Here is a 25521-nt window from a genome sequence, read left to right as displayed (position 1 = left end):
CGGGAGACTATGCGGCCATCTTGGCTGATGTCGTAGCTCCTCCCCAGCAGGTCCATTGGATTCTTATCTGTCTCTGTGTTGTTGTCATTTTGGTCCGCCTTCACAATCAGTACAATAGCCTCTATATTACCAGTGTGTCCAAACATTTGGCTGGCATCAATTGAAGGGCTTTCTTTAAACTACCTGGAGACCTCTTATCGTATTCCAGTATATCCCTTACTTTGAGCACACCTTGTCATCAGGTGCTATTGAATCTCTCCTGTCATGGTATGAGCAATGTGCCTTCACTCACTTCCTCACACCTCCACACTGCATATGCTGGAATTCATAAAAATTAGGTCTACCCATTCTTTCCCTTCTGTGACTGTGGTGAGACATCACCCCCCTTCCCCTACATGGACTGGAAATAATTCTCTGCAAAGGCGTGGATGATGGGGCAGAGATTAATTACAATATCATTCCACTGTATAGTTGAACGCTCAATAATAATCACTGGCCAACCAATATTCTTGTGTGTGTGTGATAGATTTTCAAGCACTTGCCATATTTACAGCTGGGACAAAATGTTCAGATTATCCGAGCTCTGCATGTCTTAAAATAGAGAGCCTGGGGCCTTTTCACAACCAGCAATCTACTTCAATTTGTTCCATACAAAGCTTTCCACAAGCGCCAATCAATGCTTTCACAGTGAGGCGGATCGTTTCATTGTGCATGTACCCACCAGATCAGGTCAGTGAAGCCTTTGTGCTGATGCATACTGGGCGAGGAACTGTTGAGCATGGACAAAATGCACTCCAGGTACAGCAACTGCAGCTGCTGGTTTTCACTGAGCAACAGAGAGAAAGAACAGCCATAAGCAATAAAAAGAGACATCCCATGTACATTTCTTTATCTCATTAGAAAATCTATCTGCTTATTAGTTACAAATGCTACTACTTCTGTTATCTCTGCATAATTAAATGTTCCATTGCAACATATGTAAATGTGTTTCAAGTTTTAAGCTCCATGAAATATAAGGCGCTGGTCTTGTCTATGGAACAGACTAGAAAGTTGGTAAATGCACAAGAATTTGCAGCATATTTTACCCTATAACTTGGACTTGACTCTGATGATAAAGTCTGCTGTTAGTGTGAAATATTTACACATAAGTTACAGATGTTGAAGTTGCAGAGAGCATTGTCTCTGCTCCCAAAGAAGCCCTTCCCCAGTCCTATCCTTCCTCCTATCAAATATCAAACAAACAGGAAGAGGAAACCAGTAAACATTCTGGTTTCATAAATCTGCAAAAATAAAAATATATTAAAGAGGCCTCAGTTCTGAGCTTTGACAACTCTTGGACACTCCCTGGCGCATCCACAAGCAAGAACACAACTATCACACTGATCTGATACCATACCTGTATCTTTCTTTCCTATTCGCATGCCTTGTTACAAAAATGGCAGTAAGATTAAATTAGTACAAACTCTTTCTGTCTTGATGATCTACAATGACCCGACAATGACAAAACCCCTGAACGTAATGTACATTTTTCTCCCCAATTTACTGGCATTGTGTCTGAATTCCCTGTCAAACATCTGTGGAATGAACAAAAAACAATTCTGAAATTGTGTTTTAAATTACGAACATATACAAACACACCCTTCCATAACATCTTGCTCTACTCCGAATTGTAACTCTTCATGGCATTTCAGTCAGGTAGTGTTCTGATGGAAAACACTGTCTAATGTTTCGATTAAAGTTGTTCTAAACAGATACTACCTAAGCATATTGAAGAAAAAACCTTTGTACTTTTCTTTAAAAACTTCAAAAGCATTGAAACAATCTGAGTTATTCCATATGACTAAAGATCTCTTGAACTTGACTGAGTTACCGCAACAATACTTCTGTGTCACAACTTCTACAGTATGCTGTAATCCTATTTTAATTCAATTAAAACTAAGGTCGCCTAAAGCCAAACTCGTCACCAGACATCGCTACCACCTTCCCCACTGGCTACAAGATCATTAGGCAAGACCGTCAGTACTAGTCCAGAGGCGAAGTTGTGATCATATTCAAAGATACCATCAGCTGCACCACCTGCACTGCCCCCCTACCAGCTACATGGAGCACCTCACGTTCAAGAGACACGTTACAGCCAGCTGCTCCCTTGGCAGAACCCTCGTATACAGCCCACCTGAATCCCACACCAAATTTGTCTGCGACATAATGGACTTCGTTGCACCCCTCATCAATAAAGCCAGCACCTACATTCTCCTCGGAGACCTTCACTTTCACCTAGAAGACCGCACTGACCCAAACTCATTGGCGCTTCTAGAAAGCCTTGCCTCACCCAGCATGTTACAGAACCCACCCATGCAGGTGGACCCCTACTGGACCCAATTTTCTCCTCAATCAGCAACATCACAATCCACAAACCAGCAACTATGACCTGGACTTTGGACTATGGCCTTTGTCAGTTTCAGTATACCCATCCGGCACCTTCACAGACCTAAGACCACAAGAACGACCCACCAGAGCTGGAAAAGCATCTTAGAAGAAGAGAGGGCTTCCACTCTCTCTGAGCATCAGCCAGAGCACACCAGCAGCTTGATGAAAACCATCAAAAACTTCAACAACTGGATCACCGCATATGCCGATACATTGGCCCCCGCAACCCAAATGCAAGAACCTGACCACAGACCAGCTGGTGCACAGAGGAACTCAGGCTGATTAAATGCCACTGCAAGCAAATGGAGCACAAATGGAGAACAAGCTAAGACACCACGGATAAAGACATCTCTAAATCACCCCTAAGACACTACCACCAGCAGAAAAGGAACACCAAGTGCACAGCTCTTGCAGATAGTATTGACGCTAGCACTAACAACAACATGGAAATCTTAGACATCATCAAAGACTACTCCATGCCTCCTGTCACCTTCAGCAACATCACCTCCTCACAAGATATTTGTAACAAGCTCTCGGAATTCTTTTGCAAGAAAATCACCCCTAAATACAGCAACTTCGATCCTCGACCGGAAGCAATCTAGTTTGCGCTGTGTGCTATAGAAGATCCAAACACAGCATAACATATAGCAGTTGAAATAGAATAGGGAAAAAATATATTTCAGATCACAGCTGCAAATACTTACTTTATGACGGTTTGTAGCTTTTCACAAAGGACAGTGAGGACAAAGACAACATCGTCACAAAGGGATTCTAGTGACTGGCCTGCTCCTGTGTGATTAAGAAAATGGTTTGCCTGTTACTATTGTGTAAGGTTAGTGTCCATATACACATTTAATTTTACTTAGACTGAGTTGTCTTAAGGGGTTTTTTTCACCTCATTAACAGAATGACAAGACTAGAAACAATCTCACTGTAGATCCTACAGCAAAATATGGCTAATTCATGGTAAACTATCCTAACTAGGGTCTGCTAATCTAAAATGTTAAGAAAGTGAATGTGTGGAAAGAATTTTAGAGTGTAGGCTTCCTCTCTTAATGTTATACAAATGAACCTCTTCTAGCTTGAAATCATCGTTCCACCTGTATATTATGTGAAAGCATCTCTTCTTGCTTTATTAGCTCTCTCAAAGAAAGAGGTAAATAAAAAATGCTAAGACTAATATCTTTGTCTATTATCTACGTGTGTTAAATACATGTATATTAGTTCATGTTTTGCTCTCCAATTTGGGGATCCTGCATTTTTTCTAAAAACGTGAATTACATACCTGGACCGTCACGTTTGCGCTATATAAAACTTTATAAATTAACCCCAGTTCTGGACCGGACATTGCAATTGCCTTCCCTGATGGCTCCAAAATCGATGTAAGGAACGCAGCGACCAACCAGGAAGAGGCATCACCACCGCCCACAAGAAAAACCTCCGAATGACCACTCACTCATACGACCCAACGGCAACCATGGAACATCTCCACTTCCAGATCCAGACCCAGACCAACCCCATGACCTCCCTACACGGCATCCATGTCTACAGGCAGGGCCGGACTGGGAACGGAAACCGGCTCTGGCAAACTGCTCGGCTGGCCCCCCCAGAGGGGGAGTGCGGCCAAGTGGTTTGTTAGGGCCAGTTTTGGACGAATTTGTTACAGGGGGCGATATTGCCAGCTCCCGGTAACAAAAATGCCCCCGCCCCCCAGGAGCCCAAAACCGTCCCCCACCATGCGACAAACCGGGAAAACACCCGGTGGCTAAGCATGAGCGAATTTTGCGGATCTCGCGTTCGCGAATTTTGCGGATTTGCGGATTCGCAATCCGCAAAATCCGCGAATTCCCGCGAATTTGCGGATTTTTTTTTTTTTTGTGTTCGCCCGTGTTTCTGCCAGTTCGCGAGGGTTTTGTACACTTTCGCAAATTGCGAACTTACCTGTCGGGTCGCAAGTTTCGCGAACTTGTTGTTTCTACGTGTCCAGCCTGTTTGGGACACTCTTCTTCATCACTGCCACTCTCTGTCACCACTGCCACTCTCTGACTACTCATGCCACCCTCTGGCCCACCCATGCCACCCTCTGTTTCATCACCACACCCTCTGGTTGTCCAGTGTACATTATTTTCGGCAAAGCAAAGCACACCTTCCCTGCCTCAAGTGACCTGAATTAATTTGGGGCTGATTCATGTGTCACAGAATATTTTTTTAGCTGGCACCTGCTTCCTTAGTGCGCCCTGATTAGTGATCTTTTGCACTTGCTAAGTGCTTTCATTGTTGCAAAATTAGTTACAACACCTGCCCTGCCCCAACTGACAATAATGAATTAGGGGCTGATTAATGGATTTTAACTTCCAGCCTGGCTCCTGCTTGTCTCCCTTAGCTGTAATTCAGGACCTTTGTGGCATATGTGTAACTATTCTGAGGTTCAGAGCAGGGTCACATAATAGTTTCAACTGGCAACTGAACTCTGGAGGGGCCCCTCAGGAAGCACTCCAGGAAATGGCTACTAATGATGAGCCTGAACTTTTGAACCTGGTAAGTAGTTACTTTCAGTTTTGCTAAGATCGTATTTCTGCAATTTTGCACTTATTCGCGGGGCGCGAACTCACGCGAACAGTGCGAGCAGTGCGAGCAAAATCCGCTGCTCGCGGATTTGCGGATTTTGCGGGAAATTCGCAAATCTCGCGGATTGCGGATTTCCCGAAAATCCGCAAAATCCGCGAGCGGAACGGATTTTCCGCCCACGCCTACCGGTGGCTGCTAAGGCCAGTCCGGTCCTGTCTACAGGCCTCCAGGCTCCCGACCGCCATTCACCAACGCTATCGTAGACCTCATCGCTCCCCAGGCTCTCGCTTCCACCGCATACATCCCAGCCAACCAGGAACCCAATTTCGTGCACTTACATTTGATAGAGAAAGTCTACTCCGGCAGAAGAGAAATAGGGCTCACTCACTCCTGCTATCACGAGAGTGCTGAAAATGGCACCTCTTGGACATATTAAGAACACTGCGAATATGGGACGACTTTATACTTTGTCCTTCTCATTGCCTATCATTTTTTGTTCTGGTTGTTTTTAAATGCAGAAAATTATGTTTTTTTTCTTTTTAGGTCATGTTTAACGCAGTTTTGTATAGTGCTTTTTCTTCGATATTCCTCAGAATAACTACAAAGTAAATTAATTATGGTCTAGCTCTTGCTATAAAACGATCTATAACAGCAGTGTGTAATGTGTTCTTGTTATGCAGAAAAAGATTCCATAGAATGAACAAGAATGTAGAGGAAGCCGGTGAATCTTGAATAGCGCTGTACCAGACACTCCTACATACATATATTGTGGGACTAAAGGCCTAAGGAGCAAGGGAACTTCCCCTATGAGGAGCAAGAAATTCAACTCAATCGCAGCTGCATCTAAACCTATTCCTGGTGTTTATCCATTACTATAAACTGTTCATCCAGAAGACATAAGATGTCAGGAGGACATTGATGTTTTTCAGAAGGAAGTAAAAAAAAAAAACCTCTTTAACTAGCACCTAAACTTCTAAATGATTTTCTCTCCCACATTCACTGAATGAAAAACTAGAATACATTTTCCATGTATACTTTTATTTTAAGTGAATTTTCCTATCTGTCTCCTATTTCTTCTCAGCCTCTGATCTGCTTGAACGCTGCTTTCCCTAACAGCAGCACAATGCCTTCATGGTTTCTATTCACTGTACTTCTGAGCCCTGGTCTTCAATTGAATTGTTCTTTGCAAAGCAGTCCGATACCTAAGGAGTAGAGAACGGCTATATAAAAACCTTAAATAAAATAAAGAGATATGAAAATGATTATTTCATTTTATTCCTTGTATTTACCCGGAACTTGATAGTTTTGAGGCTTGCTCTTTCATGGAAAATGAAAAATATCAGTTTTCACAAAACAAAGCATTGGTGGGAGGTGCTAAGAAAGTGTAAAAGGCACATTAATATATGCAGAAAAACAGTTTGCTTTAATCACTGTGAACTCAATTTTCAAAAAAACAGATAGATACCTTGATTTCTAATTTCTGGCACGACTTCACTGCTTTCCGTGTTCTGTCGAGTTAAGGCAAATTAAAAACAGTTATGAAGTCAGGAAGTCTTTAAAAACATCACTTTTAATGTTCTTAATCACTTTAGTTTGCATACTTTTGAAGTCAAAATCAATACTGATACCGTTGATCAGTAGCGTCTGGGTGCATACCTGGAAACTTTGCCTTTCTGATAAATTATTGCCAAAAAGTTGCAAATTGATGGTGAGAGCAGTGCTAAATGAATTTAGCAGACACCAAATATTACAAACAGCTGTTCAACAAGCAGGTACCTTATATTATGAGTTCCTAAATACCAAATATGTAATATTAGAATTAGTTCTAATAAATGTCTTTAGTTACGCCCTTCCGCCACGACTAAAGGTTAAGTACACATTTAATAACGGATTTTAAATTGGTGCAGGGTTGCATCCAGGGGTCTGGAAAAATGGCGACATTTAAAAAAAAGGTCTGCCCTTTAAGCATCTGATTCAGTGAATCACTAGGTTTCCAGTTGTAACACGAGAATGTGTGTACACAAATATAGCACACATTACAATGTAACTGAATAAGAACAGATTGAAATATAAATCTGGGCAAAACTATTAACCTGAAAAAGGGAAGTAGGAAGTGAATGGAAACGGTGTGTGGATTTGATAAATGAAGTAGACAGTCCTACGGCTTTGATTAATGAGGAACAGAAAGACTGTGCAAAGAAGCTAAAAGGGTGGCGCGTGCAGCCTATTATCAAACATTAGAGCAGGAGGCCTGATCCAGTCAAAGGATGGTTCTGGGATTATTTTGCGGTGACGTGTCAGCACAGCTGGATGCTCACACATTAGGTCTCCACACTCAGCAGGCCTTGGGCTACTCTGCCTTCAAAGTGACCAAAGATATTAACACATATGTACACTTCACGTGCACGCTCACTCTCAACAAATGCAAAGGATTTCCTAGAGAATTCTGTGGATGGCACTAGAAGAACAAGTGGAGACAGCAGCAATTTAGGGTGCCCTCTGTTTCCAATCACATGGGATGCTGTTTCTAGTACTAAACTTTCATGTGACCACCATGTATTCTGGATTTCAGTCTTGCTTCCCTCCCGTTGAACTAGTTAAACCAAGACACCTGAAAACAATGATTTGTTGGTATAAAGGACAGAGAGGGCTGGAGATTGCTCATAGTAACCGGGAGCGAGATGGCCACCTTACTGCAATTGCTTGCAGCGAATTATGCCACATTCTGTCTTCATAAGAAAAATTAACATGAAAATTCAAAGCACATTCACAGTAATGTGGCATATGTGTGGTAAATTACGCAGCAGTAGTCAGGGTAACAGTAACCCCAGTTATTAACTGTGCATTGTTAAGTCCTACCACATCCAGGGGTACTCATTTACTCTTACTCCAAGCAAAGAGTCTTCGAGTCAGCCCGGCAAGGACAGAATCTTACACCTTTATGTTGCGCTCTATAAAAATATATTGAAACCCCCTGCGCTACGTTATGCAGGGCTCGAGTCGGGGGTACACGCAGGTACACGGCGTTCCCCCGCTCTTTTCAAAGGGTGGACGCCGTCCCTCTGCCAAGAAGCTGGGCCCCACAGAAATATGCTGAACGCGTCCCGTGTAATTTTCAGACATGGGACACGTTCAGCACGTGACGTCATGAGCTCATTTGCATATTGTCGGTCCCGCCACTTCTTTTTATAGGACTTGTGCCCAGTTATAAGGATTCAAATAAGATCTAGAAGTTACTGAAAAGTATACATTGTTGGTCACAAGAAGATATTTGCAGCAAGCACATAAGCCATTGAACAACTTACTATTCCAGGATAAGAACTTGTGACCTGCTGGCTGCCCAAGGAGCTATTAAAAATGATGAAGGTGATTTTATGAGACGACTTCTAAGAAGTGAGGAACAGGGAGTAGGTTTAATGGAGGATGAATGGGTTTAATGGACGGCAGCAATTTAATGCATATTATATTAGAGAAGCAGAATGTGTGCCTGCAAGGCATTGCCACGGAACTATTTCTCTTGAATACACCTATTTAATTTAAACGGGCTTTGGTAAAGCATAAGGTTGTTAGCCCGGCGCCACCAGGAAAGCCAGGCCAACAACATTTAAAATGTGTAAACCTGTAAAGAATTCTGGACAGATTAGCACGCCCCTCCCACGGTACACCGAGAACAGGTTTTGTGTTTGCAGAAGGAAAGTCTATTTCAAGCTCGGTGAACATTCCCTGCGCAGGTCCCACTGTTTTAACTACTTTGCAGCCCGCTATATATAATTACTCAGCACAGCATCCACTGTGGAACAAATGAGGCTTAAGAGAACTCATCAGTTACTATGACGGCGATAAATCTCCTGTACAGGCGCAGACAGCGCGAGGAGAACCTCAATGATTATGTGACACACAAAAGCCCCTGCACGTGGGCGCGGTGGAGGCGTTCGGACGTCAGACGATCACGTGGTGCCACGCTCACCGTGTTTTCCTGCTTCTGACGCAGTTGCAGAGTCAAGTCGCTCAACATCTGGCTGAGCGTCGCGCGCACGGCCGTGTTGATGCTCCGCTGGTGACAGCTGGTCACGTAGGTCTCGATGCATACCTGGGGGGGGGGGACAAAAGAACATCAGATCGTAGCCCGTTTATCACGCAGCAACATACATTTAATTTATGTTAATCATTATATATGAGATAAAGTACCGTCTACCATACTTTAGAAGGAACACACACGCCCGATCTGTCACCATAAAGAGGTCTGCTGCTCAAGACAGTACCTTAATAAGGTGTATCGTTACTCTGACGCCCTGCGGCGTGAATTATCTTTTTAACACATGGTAAAAGGAATATAATGTTCTCGTAAAATATGCGACTTTCACGGATTTCCATATCTGGTGTCATGCTTCCTCTGGAACAAGAAAGACTTCTGGGTGCAGATAGGTATGAAAAAACATGGAAACCATACTGTGAAAGTAAAATAAACGAATACACTGGACATAATAGGTGTCACACGAAGAATTAATCAGTTTAGTTCCCTTATAAACCAATTAGTAGCCTCTTGTAGAATTTCTGACACCATAGAGTGATATTTCTGCTCTTCTGACCTGAAAACCTAGCCTGTGCTATGTAAATAAAGGGGCTTCCCCTTCAGCTAATGACTGAACTATCAATTCAAAGTATTTTTTTGAATTTTTATACGGTACATGTCAAAGACAAAAACGTTCCAATGAAAGGAACCAGAAGAAGAGTTCTTTCTCTCAATTTATAGTTTCTAATGTACTTTTGTAGCAGCAATGAACACTCGGGACACTCTCTGGTACAATGAAAGTCTAATATGTCAGGTCTGATCAGAATGAAACTTTAATATGTAACTTCATTAGTTTAGCTGTGACATTTGCTAATTACAGGCGAGAAGTCTGCTACGAGTACACTGTAATAGGAAAATTACCTACAAGCTTTTGTAACAGTCTAAAAAGTGTATCCATCCAGGAACCCCAAATCACTGAGCAGTAGTAAGCTATTAGGATGGTATTAGCAATCTTATGGACCTTATGAGTGTTTAAAGCATTTTTTATGTATGCACTTAAATTACTGTTCTCCCGCTCTTCCAGCCAAGCCTTCGCCACTGTACCTCGCATCAACAAGACCACCATGGGAGGCAGATCCTTCTCATACCTGGCTGCCAAAACATGGAACTCACTCCCCGCTTACCTTCGCCTCACCCAGAATCACCTAGCGTTCAGAAAGCAGCTTAAAACGTGGTTATTTGACAAATAATCCACCTCCCCTTCCTAAGCGCCTTGAAACCCTCTGGGTATGTAGTGCGCTATATAAATGTTTTGACTTGACTTGACTTGACAATGTGCTTTAGGGAGAATGCTCTTTTTGCAACAGAGATCATGCTGTTTTTCAGTTTCGTTAAAAACTGGCGATAGCTGCATGGTGAAGTGAAATGTTCCATTACCTTTGGAATTAAAAAACACTTTGAACATAGATACCTCACTCAGAAGATTTGGTAATAAAATCGCAGTAAATTTCCACTTATCGATAAGCACAAATCCATCACAGTTTGTAATTGGGATTCATAAATTGCGATTATTAAGAAATCGCAATTGCTTATGCATGGAGGAATTGCAAAAATAATTGTGATTCCTACAAATTCCTTAATTGCGACTCGCAAATTGCGAATCGCATTTAAGTAATTGCTTCCCATTCATCCCTATGGGCCTTTCCTAAAGGCCCATAGGAATGAATGGGAATTGCATGCACAATTTGCGAGTACCAAATAGGTACTCGCAAATTGCGCACGCAATTTCAAGGGTGCCAAATGGACACCCTGATGCACCCCTGAAATTGCCATGTTACCACATGTTGCACACTCACATGCCCAGCCTCAAGGGCATGTATGTGTGCAACATGGAACTTTGAAAATGCACTTTTGTGGTTAATGCATTGCATTTCATTTAGGGAATTGCAATTTGTGATTCCCTAAATGCAAGTGCAATTCAAGTAATTGCAAATTTAGCAATTACTTACATTGTGATTCTTGCATTTGGGATGAAGCATCCTAAATGCAAAAATACCGGTCGCAAAGGGGCAGATTCTGCCAATCTGCCCCTTTGCGATTGGTATTTTGAATGATGCATGTGTCCCAGAATACTGCTAAATATGACAATAACACCGGAGTATTCAATACAACTCTGCTAACTTCAGACCAAAATAAGAGGAAGCCATGAAAAAATGCCACAATCGATACAGTAGATAAAACAGGTTACGGTTCCTGAAAATAGCAAACAAAGTACATGCAACCGTAAATAAAATCCATTGTAATACCGATGGAGGGTTTCAAAGAATAAGAAACAACATTACTGAGATGCACCTAAGGCATAAACGTACTACCTGGAAGTGTATGCCAACGTTAAAGACCACAAGACAATACAGTGTGCCAAACAAATGGTCAACGCCCTGACACAGAAACGCGGTTAAAGGAGAACACATAAAAGGACGAATGTCCAAATAAAAATATACCCTTTGCACATGCATGTAAATTACACTGTGCAGATCCAAGGACGGTACCACTGTAGCAAAACACAAATCACAGTTATTGTACTAGCTGTGTCCAACAGCCCCTGTAATGTTAACATAACACTGAGACGGCCATGACCATGCAATGTCACATCGTAATGTAGTCATACAATAAAGATATACAAACTCACAGGCCAGCACAGAAAAATACTATGTACTTCACACACAGAGAAGCACAGAGACCTAGGGCGAGCACAAGGGGAGAAAATGAAGGCCTAACTAGACTCCACAGCATCTGTTTACCATTGCCAGTCACCAGGGCTGGATTAAGACCTTTAGAGGCCCTAAGCACTTGAAAGACTTTGGGTCCCCCCTCCCCATATACATCTAATTAAAAATGTAATCAATAATAAACCGTAAAATCAAATTGTATTTTTCGAAGTGAAACAAAACTTACAGTAAGATGGGAAATAATATTTATCTTTGTATACTTCCACTTTATTTTTAGGTTCAGCTGCTGCACCATTTGCAGTTTTGCACCATATGGTCCATGGTAAACCCGGCAATGGAGAATTTCTTTGGTGCCCCTTCCCATAATGCCCTAAACACATGCGTATTTTGCAAATGGTCAATCCAGCCCTGCCAGACACAATAACATAACTGAGCATGCAGAAGCAACCTGGGTGTTTGTAATGAGCATAACACTGATTACACCAGCCCGGTGCCACGAACGCATCTCCTCATAATGCAGCAGAGCACCACGTTTTTATACAAAGATTAGCACTTGCCAAGTACTAGATATCAACAAAGTGCCAATATGTCTTCCACCTGGAGACCCAATGGCGGCTATACCAAAGGATGACTTCATGGTACACATTAACAGACTAGGCACAGCTGGCTGCAACTCGATGGCGCAAAACCGTTTCCAATAACACTGCACCCATGCTCTGCCCCACTGACAGCTATGCTGGCCTGGTACACGCTGAACAGAAGAAGTGTGACACGACCACTGCTGTACCTCGCGGCCATGAAATAATCAGATCAATATCTGTAGAACATTGTGGTACCGTTAGCATTCAACTACTGAATCCATCCGGATAAAAATACACGCTGCCGAACAGTCGAATACGGATTCATGCAACCTTCGTATTCCAAATTCTCCGGTATGTACGTGTGTGGTATTTGTATACTTTGACCAAACCAAAAGGCAAAGGAGAACTCTTCATGGTCCAAGGCAATTATACAGTCAACAAGTGATTGGAAAGGTAGCTTGTTAGTGGACTGTTACTCTATCATAAGGTAGTGTTCTTTAAAGAGGGGCATCTTCAAATTTTTCCCTCACCAGAGCAGTTTTCGGGCGGTTCTGATGAATAGGAGTGTGCTTCAGATTATGGGAGGATAGATGGAAAATGCCTGCTACCATGTCTTTTCTTTTCCACAATTCTTTGTCTCCAGTCTGATGGTGTCCCGACTGCATGTGCGCTGAGATGTGAGCTTATCAGCCTGGTAGTTGGAAGTGCTTTGTAGTGATGGACCAACTTTTGAGATTGTGTAGGCTGGAAAAGGGAGTCAGTGGAGTTCTATCAGGATTAGGGTGATGTGGTCCAATGTAGTCACGCTCTACATGGGGTGTGCTGTAGAATGTAGGATGGTGTTAAGGGCTCCAGTGTGTGCCATCCAGGCCCCAGTAAAACTCAATGCCCTTCTGTACATTTCACAAACTGCACTGCCTTCCTGTCTGTGCACATGTGTGTTGCAAAAGAGAACTGGGCTGTTCCTGGGGAGGGCGTGTGTGAAGGTCACAGGAGTGTGGAGGAGAGGTGAAGTTTCAGTGGAAACCTACCAAGGGGTATCCATTTTGTTGGATATAGTGGCCTCACACACCTTTGCAGGTGTCATGCTTCATCATAGGCAATGCTCCTCGTTCGTTAGGCGGTGCAATCCCCAACGGGCAACACCTCTAAGAAGGGCTCTTTAAAGGAGATCTGTTAATCCAACTGCCTGTAGGTGAAGTGCGGGTGAGGGGCCAGAGTGTTGTAGATGGAAAAGTGCGTTAAAATGAGGCAATGGGTACCAGAAAAAACTTTATTCGGTTGGTCCCTTTCTTCAATTATAATCAGAAGCTAGTCTGTACTCGCTGGAAAGTTATGTTCTCTAGCTCGAGACTAGACTAGACAGTGTAGAAAGTGGTCAACATGTTTCTCGCTAAAGTACATTGAGACGCGATTCATCAGGACCTATCAGTGGAGAAATTCTGTCTAAAAAACATGATCTATCTAAGTATTAGTGACTGATTACAAAATAATGAAATGGAGTACCTGTGTTGCACTGTTCCTTGCCTAGGGGTCAGGAATTATAAGCAACAACACTATCCGGTCCCGGCGGAGAGGGGTAGGCTAAGGAGCATGGACACGGGAGCCCGTAACCGTAACCACAGAGGCTTCACTCCTGATGTACGACCCGCCAGGTACTGTTGTTGCTTATAATTCCTGACCACTAGGCAAGGAACAGTGCAACACAGGTACTCCATTTCATAATTTTGTAATGAGTCACTGATACTTAGATAGATCATGTTTTGTAGACAGAATTTCTCCGCTGATAGGTCCTGATGAATCGCGTGTCAATGTACTTTAGCGAGAAACATGTCGACCACTTTCTACACTGTCTAGTCTAGTCTCGAGCTAGAGAACAAGGTGTGACCTTCACATACACCCTCCCCAGGAACAGCCCAGTTCTCTTTTGCAACACATTGTCTCGAAGGGCGCAACTGTGGGTGGACCTTCCACTCACCCAGAGTGGTACTCTCGCCCTTTCGATCGCACAGATCTCTCCTCCCCCTCATTGTATACTGTGCACATGTGTGTCACATGCTGTCCAGCCCTCATTGACAGTAGGATTGTGAGTAGCCCATGTGCAAGGTACAAAGTTCTTCTCTGTGCCTAGGGACAGCATAATTTGCTGCCATCACAGACTTCCGTGCACTACAGACATATGGATCCTAGTGTTACCATACTGTAAGATGTCAATGACATACACTAAAGGAGCTAAGAGTGAAGGTTGTTTTTTAATCCAGGTTTCAGTTATGTATAACCGCTGAACATGCTTTTTAGATATCTCAAGTGGTGTATTTCAACGCCATACCTCCACATTTGGTGCTATCACTGTGCAATGTGGTCTCTGGGTGGTTTGAGGTCTGCAACATTCACATAGTTATTCATTAGCCTCTGCGCCCTACGTCCCAATGCTAATGGTTTGCTCAGACACCAGTGTTGCTATTGTGACCCACTTATCTGGTGCCATGGTGTCTTGTGGCTAGTGTCATCCACCAATGTCAATGTGTTTCCTTTTTGTTCTTGCTATCCTTACTTGTGTCATTGTGCTTGGTCATTTCACACCATCTGCATATTTTCATGGAACAGGGTGGTCAAGTCAAGTCATGTGTTAACATTTTCTGCTAAGTCTAATCATATTCTGCCCTTTGCCATTTTTGTCCCACAGGGTTTCTGTGTGAATTTCCTTCTCTGTTTCAAAGATTTTAGTTTCCTCTGCTGCAATTTTATTTCCCCCATGATCCCGCATTTTTTGGTACTGTGTTGCATGCCACCCTAGAACATGTGCGCATGGCCATAGTTATGGCTGGGGACCTTAATTGTGTACTAGATGGTAGGATTTATCACTACCCCCCAAAGGTAGACACTAAAACAGCGATGACAGGTGCACTGCGTAAAATGATGAAAGATGTGGGGCATCAAGACGTTTTGAGAACACACCATTCACAGAGTAGAGTATACTCCAGCTATGTTACGGCTACAGGGACATGTAGTCGTATTGATTACTGTCTTCGCTGCGTGGCCCTATGGTGGGTGGAAGATGTTACAAACCTGGCTAACTGTAATTCAGATCATTCACCACTATTGGTCACTTTCCATATTCATGTTCATGTCCCTGCGGTGCCACTATGGAGAATGAGTAAGGAAGCATTGACAGACCAAGTATTTCCGGACGAAGTGGCAAAGGTGCTAGATCACTATTTTACTGGCACCTGGGGCAGTGCGACCACTAGAGCCATGGACTGGGATGCAATGATACGCATCCTGAAGAGTGAATGTATGAAAATAACATATGGGGTCAAACAGCAACTCACCAAAATTCTAGATAGCCTAGAGAAACAACTGGGTGCCTTAGCAAGGGATGAAGTTTAGAGACCCTTCAGTTTACCAGCATGGCAAATCGTCAAGGAAACAGTGACACACTACTTTGACGACTCCTTCCTGGAGGGTCAGCCCGGTTCAACAGACAGTCAACAGCAGTTGGCAATGTTTTACAAGCTCATGGGTGAACTAGGAGAGCCCCTAGTGCCAGAGAAGACACAAGGTCCACGCACAGTGTTGTATTTTCTGGGGATTTAACTGAATTCAGTGGCCATGGGACGCGCCACCCGGGGGGCAAGAAACTGCACATGCAGACAGATGTTGCTTGACAGCCAAAAGTGATGTTACGGTAGTACAGGTACTGTTAGGGGATTTGAAATTAGTGTGCAGAGTAGGTAGAACAAAGAGGATATTCTGTAGGAGACTTAGCCTGTCTTTAGTGGGGCTCTCGTTACCATTCCACCATATGTATTTGTCAGCGGGTACCAAAGATGATCTACGCATGTGGTGCAGGTCCTAGAAGATTTCAATGGCATCCCAATGAAGGCCCCAAAGGAATGGGACTTTCAAATTTCATACGCTGCAGGAGGCATCGGTTTTGGGTTGTACTGGCACAGCAGGAGGTGTGCCGAAGAGTGGCCAGGGAACTGGAAGCATGGGGCAGGACCATTGCCATCCTAGAATCTTTTCCTATAGTGGTGGCAGTCACGCTCTGGGGACAGGAACTGGTACATAGGAAGGTAATCTTCAGAGTAGGCAACATGGCGGTGGAACATGTGGTGAATAAACAGTCGGCAAGAGATGCACAGGTACTTAAGCTGCTGTGGGTCTTTGTAATGGGCTGTTTGAGACATTGTACAGCATTTAAGGCCAGAGAGGTGCCAGGGGTGGATAATGACCTCACAGATGCTTTGTCTCGACCACAGTGGGAGAGGTTCCATGGGCTGACCACAGAGGCAGACGAGGTCAAGACAACTGTGCCATCGGGATTTTGGACCATGGGCGCGAAAGGATTCTGCAGTTGGTGGTAGGGTCTTTGGCGGAATTCATTAGGAAATCATACAGGCAGGCTTGGCAGGAGTTTCTAGCCGGTGGTGCTTGGCAAAGGCCAGAGGTTTGGGTCAGGGAAGAATTTATCCTGAAGTTGATCGAAAAGGGGTTATCTTGGATTACAATTACAGGGAAGCTGGCAGGGATTACCTTCAGAGATTACCTTCATGGGCAAGCCGTTTTGGGGTTATGCACCGTCGGCCAGGAGAACTGGGCTGATGTATGCTAGAAGGATGGGCAAAGAAAATGGGTAGCAGGGTACCGTTCAGGAGGCCAGTGTCGAGGGAACTCTAAGGTAGCGTATTCGTAGTGCTGCCAGAAAAATGCAGAGGGAGGGGGGAGATATTCTTGTTTTCAACATTAATGTCTTGCATGTTCTTTGGGGCGTTCAGAGTGTCAGACATATTGGGGAGGAAAGAAGTGCCAGGGTGGGACTGGACAGAGGTGGTGGGGTAGGAGGGGAGTGGTGTAGCTTACAGCTGTGACCTCAACAATCTAAGACAGACCAAAGATGTAAGGGGAAGACAGTGTTGTTACGTGCTTTCCCAGATGCGGACTTGTGCCCAGTCAGTTGGGGAGTTAAGCTCAACGTAATCAGGGGTACCAGTTATGGGGCTTTTTTTGTCGCGATAATGGAAAATTGGTGACTCCTTGTCAGTTACTTTGGGCAATGCTGAATGTGCTGGTAAAGCTAGAAATAGCCACAGGAAACTACAGAATAGCTACATTTGACATGGTTACAGGTTAGGATTAGGGATGTGAAGAGAGGTGAAGGAGTAAAAGGGGGTGGCAGGAAAGTTACAATGGGAGGAAGCCACAAATGATAAGTTAAGATGTAATATACTTAGATAGTTAGATGTGAATAGAAGTAGGTTAAAGTTTACAGGAGTTAACCCCTTCGATGCGTGTGACAAGGTCAACTCCTCATGGGCGTTACCTGTGCTGTGCGTGTGACGAGTTGACCTTGTCACGTAACGCGGGATTTTCAAAATCGCAGCGCTCAGCGGGAAAACCGCTAGCGCGCATGCGGTTAAAGGCCAACAGTTAAATATAGAGTAGGAGTTAAACAGTTGCATAGAAAGGATGTAAAATGGGTGGGAATGTTAGGGTGGGGGGAGTAAGTGAAAGTAGGTGAATAATAGTCTCGTGAGGTTTAGTTTTGTAAGGCTATGGCCTAAGTTCAATTTTGTGATGTGCACCTGAATTAAATAAAGCGGACTTTTTCACACAAAAGAGCGTCTGTGTGGTCTGTACTTCGCACCTTTGGCCCAAAAACCAAAGTGATGGAGGAGCCATGATAATTTTAAATAATGGTCCTCCACAGAGGAGGTGAACCTGGAGCATACGAAGATAATTAAACTGTATCGAAATGCAGCCACGTTTTCCTCGTCATTAAGGTTCACGTCATATCTTCATTGACATGAATTTTGTTCTTATGGCAGAATGAATACCCAATATGAAGATCGACTTCCGCATGGGCCACTAAAACTCTCTTGCCTGCCTCTTATTTGCCACTGGACTTAAAAGACATGGATTTGAGTTAATAAACAAGGTATGCTTATGTATATTCTTTCATACCTTCGCTAAAGAAAAAAAATTGAATAAAAACATTGCCAGTGGCATAGAGCAACAGAGCGATTTAAAAAAGTTTTATATAGCACAAACTCAGAAACTGTTTACGCCGGATAGCTTTGTATCGAAATGTACCTACATCCAAGGGTGCATTCTCAGAGGGGGGGTGGAATATTTGCCTTAACAAGCACACCCAAAAAGTCAGCACTGTATAAACAGAAAAGAAGTGAAGCAGGAACAGCTCCATTCTTAGCCCCAGGCGAAGCATACAAGAGATTGGCTTTGCTGCAATGAACCCAACCCACGCCTTGCAGAGCAGGGAGGCTCGCTTTCTCCACAGGACGGCTCAGTTCACACGATCGACCATGAAGAAATCAATAAAAACACAATGGAGTGAGGCCAAAAAACGCGCACATCATTAGAAGAAAAACTAAGCGCCAAATGCTGACCTGACTTCACTTCTTGCCTAATTAACCAGATTTGTTCTCACCATTTCTTTTAACAAATTACTTCTCTGCCGCAATTTATCAAACACAATAGAGCAGAATTAACACAAGGCAATCTTTTGTGAAAAAGTAAATCAATTTACACAGAACGCCTTGCATATCTACAACCTACAACTTCACCGCTGGAGGTTCAACCCTGGCTATATTTTTATATGCCTTGTTTCACTCTGCAAATATATACAAGCTCCAAAAATAAAGAAAATGAAAATAAAAGGATGAAATGGACCAGGTCAGACAAACAACCTGCTAAAATTATTAGCTGAGGAAATTTGGCAAGAGATTGCAGTTAGTACCCGAACAAAGCACCCTTCCTACAGTTGTGTCCGGGCATCTTTTCTACCCAGTATGTATAGTATTCGTCCTAGGGCTCCACTTCGATCTATTCTCCATAAGATAATTTTTACAGAGCCCCAAAGTCACCCTTTGCACCCAATATTCATAATATTATTCCTACAGAGCTCCCAAGGCAGTGGCGTTTCGCCGGCGGGGCTAGAGGGACGGTTACCCCGGGTGCAAAATTCTTAGGGGTGCAAAATTTAAAAGAAAAAAAGCTTGGGGGGCTAAGGGTCTCAATACTGGACTCAGGGAGTGCTAATGGTCCACGGGTAAGGGGCGCAATACATGCTATTCCCCGCGCGCAGGCAACCCACGCTACGCCGCTGCCCAAGGGCACGCTTCCTACCAAGTATCCAGAGCATTCTTCCCATGGGACCTCAGGGATACCCTTTCTACCCTATACCTAACATATGCGGCCACATGCATCAACCTATTTAGGAAGTGCAAACGGTGCGAATCGGTAAATTCGTCCGTTTGCGATTCCTAAATTGGTTTTTGGGATGCATCAAACATTTTTGGCAAAATCGCTATTTGTAGCGAATTCCAAAAATGCGATTGCTTTTAAGGAATCGCAAATTTGCGATTCCTTAAAAGCAATGCATGATTACTTTTAAAATTGCGAATTCGCAATTAGGGGGTGCAAATTACCACGAGGGTGAACCTCATGGTAATTTGCGAAAATGTATTCAAATGCTCAAAATTGCATTTTAACACACTGTCATGTTACAGACACACATGTCCTTAAGACGTGTGTGTGAAACATGCACTTCAAAATACATTTCAGGGGTGCAGGGAGGGGTCCTTTGGACTTCCCCCTGCACCCATGGAATGCATTAACATTTTGCGAACCGCTAATTGAAATTCGCAAAATGTCAATGCCTTCCCATTGATTCCTATGGGTCTATTGGCCCATAGGAATCAATGGGAATTGCGAAATCGCAAATTAGAATTCGCATAATATTTGCGATTCGGAAAAAATTGCGATTTTTACCGAATCGCAAATATTATGCGATTTAAATCATGCATCCCATTTTGCGATTCCTTATTTGCGATTCCCTAAAAATCGCAAATAAGGAATCGCAAAACAGTACTTTGATGCATGTGGCCGATGATTCCAACGGAGCCCCAAGGGTACATTTTTTACCCGGTATCTACAGTATTCTTCCTATGTTGTTCCGGGATATCCTTTCTATCCAGTACATCATTCATATGGCGCCTCCAGGACACATTTTCCATCTACTCTTCATATTAGAACCCCTAGAGTACCCTTTGTACTCAGAATCCAGAGTTTTCATGCCCCCGTTGTATACTCACCCCACAAAACTTCAAAATACCCTGCCCACTGAGCTCCTTTGTCTCTTTCCAATGTAATGACCATATTACTTTCTCTGTAGAATCTCCACAGTACTCATCCTTTAATCAACAACAGTGCCCATTCAGCACTGAAAAAAGTCATTATAAACCCCCTTAGTATTAGTCTTTGATACCCCATAGTAACACCCTTTAACTCTTGTCGAACTGAGCCACCATATCACTCTTGCTGCCATGTAGGATTTTCAATAGGCCTGCTGTATGATTACAGCTGCATTGAGCAGAGTTTCCCATGCATTTCACACTTTGGCAGCCTCATGCCTTGAGAGTACTTTGGAGAGCGCATGCTGTACCAGTCAGCCAGCTCATTAATGCACTCCACTGAATAAATAATAGAAATGCAGGCCTTTCTTTACAGGGGCACGCGGCCGGTGGCGGGGCCCTGGAAATGTTCCACACTCTTTCTATATTCTAATCTATCAACACCGAGTTGCCTTCAGTTCTACCCGGTTTGCTTTTAAAGTGGCCTCTATGTTCAGAGCAGGCGTGGTGCGCGTGACACAGGCGTGAAAGTGGCGGGAGAGCGGCGCCGGCTTACCTCAGCGATCTTCAGAACCGAACTTCCATTCAGCTCAAATGTCGAGGAGTAGGTTATGCAGAGAAGAACCTGTACACAAAATAAAGAGGTTATTGATTTGTGATCTTTGGTAATTCGGTGGAGCAGAGTTGGGGGGGCGGGGTCGGAGCAATTTGGGGACGTGAGGAATGACAGAGCAGAAAAAATCTCAATTTTTAATCGAGCTAGATGATGCAATCCAAACACTACAAAAATATGTGAATATTTAATGAGACATGTATACCTTGGAAACTGGCCTGGTAATACATAGTTTTTACCTGTCCAACAACCTGTCCTTCAGCTAAGCAAAATCCTCTTTTTACTTTAACAACTGCCCCCCCAACCAACCCTCCCTTCCTGAAACGACACATTTTGCCCCACAAAACTGTTAACCTGCAAACAACTAATAATTGTATGAAGCGCTCGCTGAGCGGATCCGTCGGCGCTGCAGGGGAATCAGCCTTTGTTATCTGCCCTTACCTTTTTTTTGAAACATCATTTTTATTGATTTTTTTTATACTTGACAGGACACATATGTCTCATATATGATTCAGAGGACAATAAGAATAGAAATAAGAGGGTAGGAATCATGAGTACCAGCGATTCCGCCCATGTTTTAACAATAAAAAGAATATGCAAACACATTAGTTCTGAGTAATACGAAATCCTATCGATATATGAGGATTCGGTTATTAGAAAACCCTGTGATTATCTATATATTACAATAGTAACACAAGAAAAACAAAACGAAAACTACCCCCCACCCCTCCAGTTCTCTGGCCCACTATTATACAACGAAACCTGTGTGGAGATTGTACTCACTTAATTGAGACAAAACAATATAGCACATATGCACTTCTGTATCCCCAGGCAATAAAGGGCATGGAAAAATATGGTGCTATTCAGGTTCGATCTGGTTGACTGATGGGGATGTGGGAGATGTGGGGAAAGCGAGCCCAATCGGAGATGCCGGAGGAGTCAGCGAATCTATGGCTTTGAATATTTCCAGCATTTGGTCCCAGTCCATAGAGTTAGGAATCTTACGCAGGCCTCTAAATTCTTCTTGCCTTAATAATTGCACTCTCTGCAGTACCCCATGGGATCATTTCGATTTGCCAGGAAAGTGGTGTAGGGGAGAAGCAGACTTCCATCTCATTGTGATGGCTCGTTTCGCTAGGAGTATGGCCAAATCAGCAAATCTATACTGAACCTTCTGCCACTTGGGGCGTTAATGTAGACCCAGCAGACAACTGTCTGCCGACGACCAAACAGCTGTACCAGTGACCAACTGCACTCTATAACTAATTGTGTGCCAGTATACTTGTAAATGAGGACACCCCCAAAACATATGAAGCAAATACGCAGCCGCCTCCTGTCATCTAGGGCAGGAAAGATGTGCGGAGGGGTATATACAATTAAGACGGTGCGGTGTGAGATACGCTCTGTGCAGTATCATGTACTGGATATATTTAAATTTAGCATTACGGGAAACTTTCTTGGGGAATTCTAAAATAGAGACCCATTCTTGATTCATTACCTCCCTCCACAACTCTAGGGACCATTTAGTTCGGAGTCAAGCCAGCAGTATTCCTGAGTGTGCCCGGATACCCCGATAGAGCCAGCAGGTAAGATGGCTTCCATCTCCCATTAGATAAATTGCGTATACTAGTTCATGCTTAGGGGCTTCGATCCCTTTAGGGGGACCAACGGAGTTTGACAGAATGAGAAATATTGGCATGAAGGAGAAACAATGTCAAGGGAACCCCTTGATTACGGATGAATTGTCATGATCTGCTAGTGTGCCCTCTATGAACAGTGCTCCAACCGTCGATACCCCTTCCTGTGCACATGGGGATACCGCTCTTTTTTTAAATGAATCCATTTGTACTGGGTATCCCGAGCAGGGGGATATTGGGAGAATATGATAGGGCCCTTTTTGTGTATTGAAGAGTCTTCCTCCAGTACATTAATGCTGTCTTAAGCAAAGCGGGAACTGTGGGTGTAATTTTAGCATGTTGGAGAAGTAGAGTGTGGAGGCTGCCCTGGTTACGAAGCTGTGGTGTATTACCAATTTCCTGAATATGTAGCCCTGCCAGCCAATAGGACAACCACTACAGTTGACTGACCATGCAATATGCCCGGAAATCTGGTGCGCCCAGACCTCTCTCTTCAGGTCGCAGCTGTAACTTTGCAAGGCCCACTCTCCTACATCCCTTACCCCAAATAAGGTCTGACAAAAGTGGATTAAGCCTACAAAAGATATGAGGTGGAAGTATCAACGGTATATTAGTAAAAAAAATATAAGAGGTGGGGAAGCATCACCATTTTAGAGATGGCTACTCATCACTGACAGTGGTAAAGAAGTCCAAAGAGAAACTTGCATCAGAAGTGATCTTATCGCCTTCAGCAAGTTGCCATCAATTAGGTCATTGGAAGCTCTATACATTTGCATACCCAGATACTTAAAAGTATATGGGGCAGTCGTTATTGTAAGGTCACCAAAAGCTATCGGGTCTGGGGAGTCTTTATGGCGCATATAATAACATATGATTTATTAGAGTTAATGGCCAGGCCCGATATCTGTTCAAAATGGTTAAATATAGTCCACACAGGATTCAGATTATAGTAAGGTCTTTTAGATAAAGAATAATGTCACCAACATTTGAAGAAACTAGGTGTGGTGTGTTATTTATTGAAATTCCCAAGTCTATGGCCTCTTTGCGGAGCTTAATGAGTAGTGGTTCCAATGCCAAAACGAACAGCAATGGCGATAGGGGGCATCCCTGTCGGGTACCACTGGTTATGGAATAAACAGAAGATATGTGTGAGCTAGTCCTGGCCCGGGCAGTGGGGGAAGTATATGATAGCTCCATCCATCCCAAGTAGCCTCGTAGGATGCCAAATCTTTCCATTGAAGTCAGCATGTAAGTCCAATTAAGCATGTCAAACGCTTGTTGCATGCCGAGAGAGAGGTACCCAGCTATGCGGGAATAAACCGCTGCAGTTTCCATAATATAGTGAAGGCGTCTAATATTTAGGGATGTACTGCGGCCCGGTATAAAGCCACACTGATCAATGTGGATACGTTTTGGGAGGTAGAGGAGGAGGGGCTTAGCTAATATTTTACTACGTATTTTATACTCGGTAGATAATAATGAGAGGGGACGATAGCCTGACATGTCCCAGGGGTCCCGGTTCGGCTTGGGGAGGGAAGCAACCAATGCCTGCATGGAGGTTATTGGAAGAATGTGCTTCTCCATCGCCGACTTGTAGAGATTCTCTAGGCTCTGGGTCAGTTTCTCGGCGCATGCCAAGTAAAACTCAGCTGGTAAACCATCCAGGCCCAGGGTCTTATTTCTGAGAAGATCTTTAATGGCTTCATTAATATCTGTTTTAGTGATAGGAGCCTCCAACTCCGATTGGTATGTGTATGAGGGGGGTCCCCGCAAGGGAAACGTGTTATGTTCAACACACACGAACACTAACACTTGTTTACACTTTATCAGCTATATAAACATCAATCAGAAAAATTGAGAAAGGTATTGTCCTTTATTTTACAATACTAGGTATCAACCATTTATCAGATAATGGTTGATACCTGGTATTGTAAAATAAAGGACAATACCTTTCTCAATTTTTCTGATTGATGTTTATATAGCTGATAAAGTGTAAACAAGTGTTAGTGTTCGTGTGTGTTCAACATAACACGTTTCCCTTGCGGGGACCCCCCTCATACACATACCATATAGCGCCCAGGTCCCCGCGACTGCATGGGTTCAACCCCCCTTTTTGTAACGTCCATCTCCGATTGGGCATCTTCTGTTAACTTAGGGAATGTTAGGTCATTCAAAAAGGTTGCTATATCTTTATGTGATGTTATCTGCCCTTACTTTTTTTTTTTTTTTTTTTTTGAAAACCTTTATTTGACATTTTCAACCAGATACAAACACGGGCCTACAACCCCCAGGGCTGGCCGCTAAGCAATTGCAACACAGTACTACGAAGAAAACTTCAGACCCAGCCTCCCGGGAGCATAGTCGCTACGTCCACAATACGTACTGGTTGGAAAACATATCAAATTAGAAACAGGATACAAAAGGTTTCATTTTATAATATAAAATAGAAGGATCAGGTGCCGTACAATTACTCAAGCTACGAAGTGGGGGCGAGCAAAATAGCAATGTGTCCACAGTGAATCCCTTTTCATGTAGGTCAGTGGCGTTTAAGCAAACGACACCCAGGATAAACAAGCATACTATTACGGTTCGCGCCAACAATTATGCCCGCCCCTTGGCCCCGAAACATCGCGAGAGTTGAGGCACAGATATGAGAGCAGAGATGGACCTGGCAAGGAACCCACTACACTGACCCGGAAAAGGAGAAAAGAAAAGGCCTAAGAAAGATAAGAAGAGAAAAAAGGCCATAGAAACAAAGAAAAACAAAACTCCCGTCCCCCACCCCCCCACCCTGCACC

General features: G+C 43.6%; 1 protein-coding gene across 2 annotated transcripts in view; it reads right to left on the bottom strand.

Annotated features, from left to right (window-relative positions):
* The window catches only part of ARFGEF3 (ARFGEF family member 3), a 475184-nt gene that overhangs the window by 243734 nt on the left and 205929 nt on the right, over positions 1–25521 (bottom strand). For both annotated transcript variants that reach the window (XM_086927524.1, XM_086927525.1), the window contains exons 5-9: positions 21030–21098; positions 8963–9085; positions 6461–6503; positions 3132–3216; positions 722–826 (exon numbers count right to left, since the gene is read on the bottom strand). In XM_086927524.1, coding sequence (XP_086783650.1) covers positions 722–826; positions 3132–3216; positions 6461–6503; positions 8963–9085; positions 21030–21098 — 425 coding nt within the window. The remainder of the gene's footprint in view (positions 1–721; positions 827–3131; positions 3217–6460; positions 6504–8962; positions 9086–21029; positions 21099–25521) is intronic.

Source organism: Lissotriton vulgaris, chromosome 6 (genome assembly GCF_964263255.1).
Source record: "Lissotriton vulgaris chromosome 6, aLisVul1.2, whole genome shotgun sequence".
Lineage (NCBI taxonomy): Eukaryota > Metazoa > Chordata > Amphibia > Caudata > Salamandridae > Lissotriton > Lissotriton vulgaris.
This window is presented reverse-complemented; position numbering and strand designations above follow the sequence as displayed.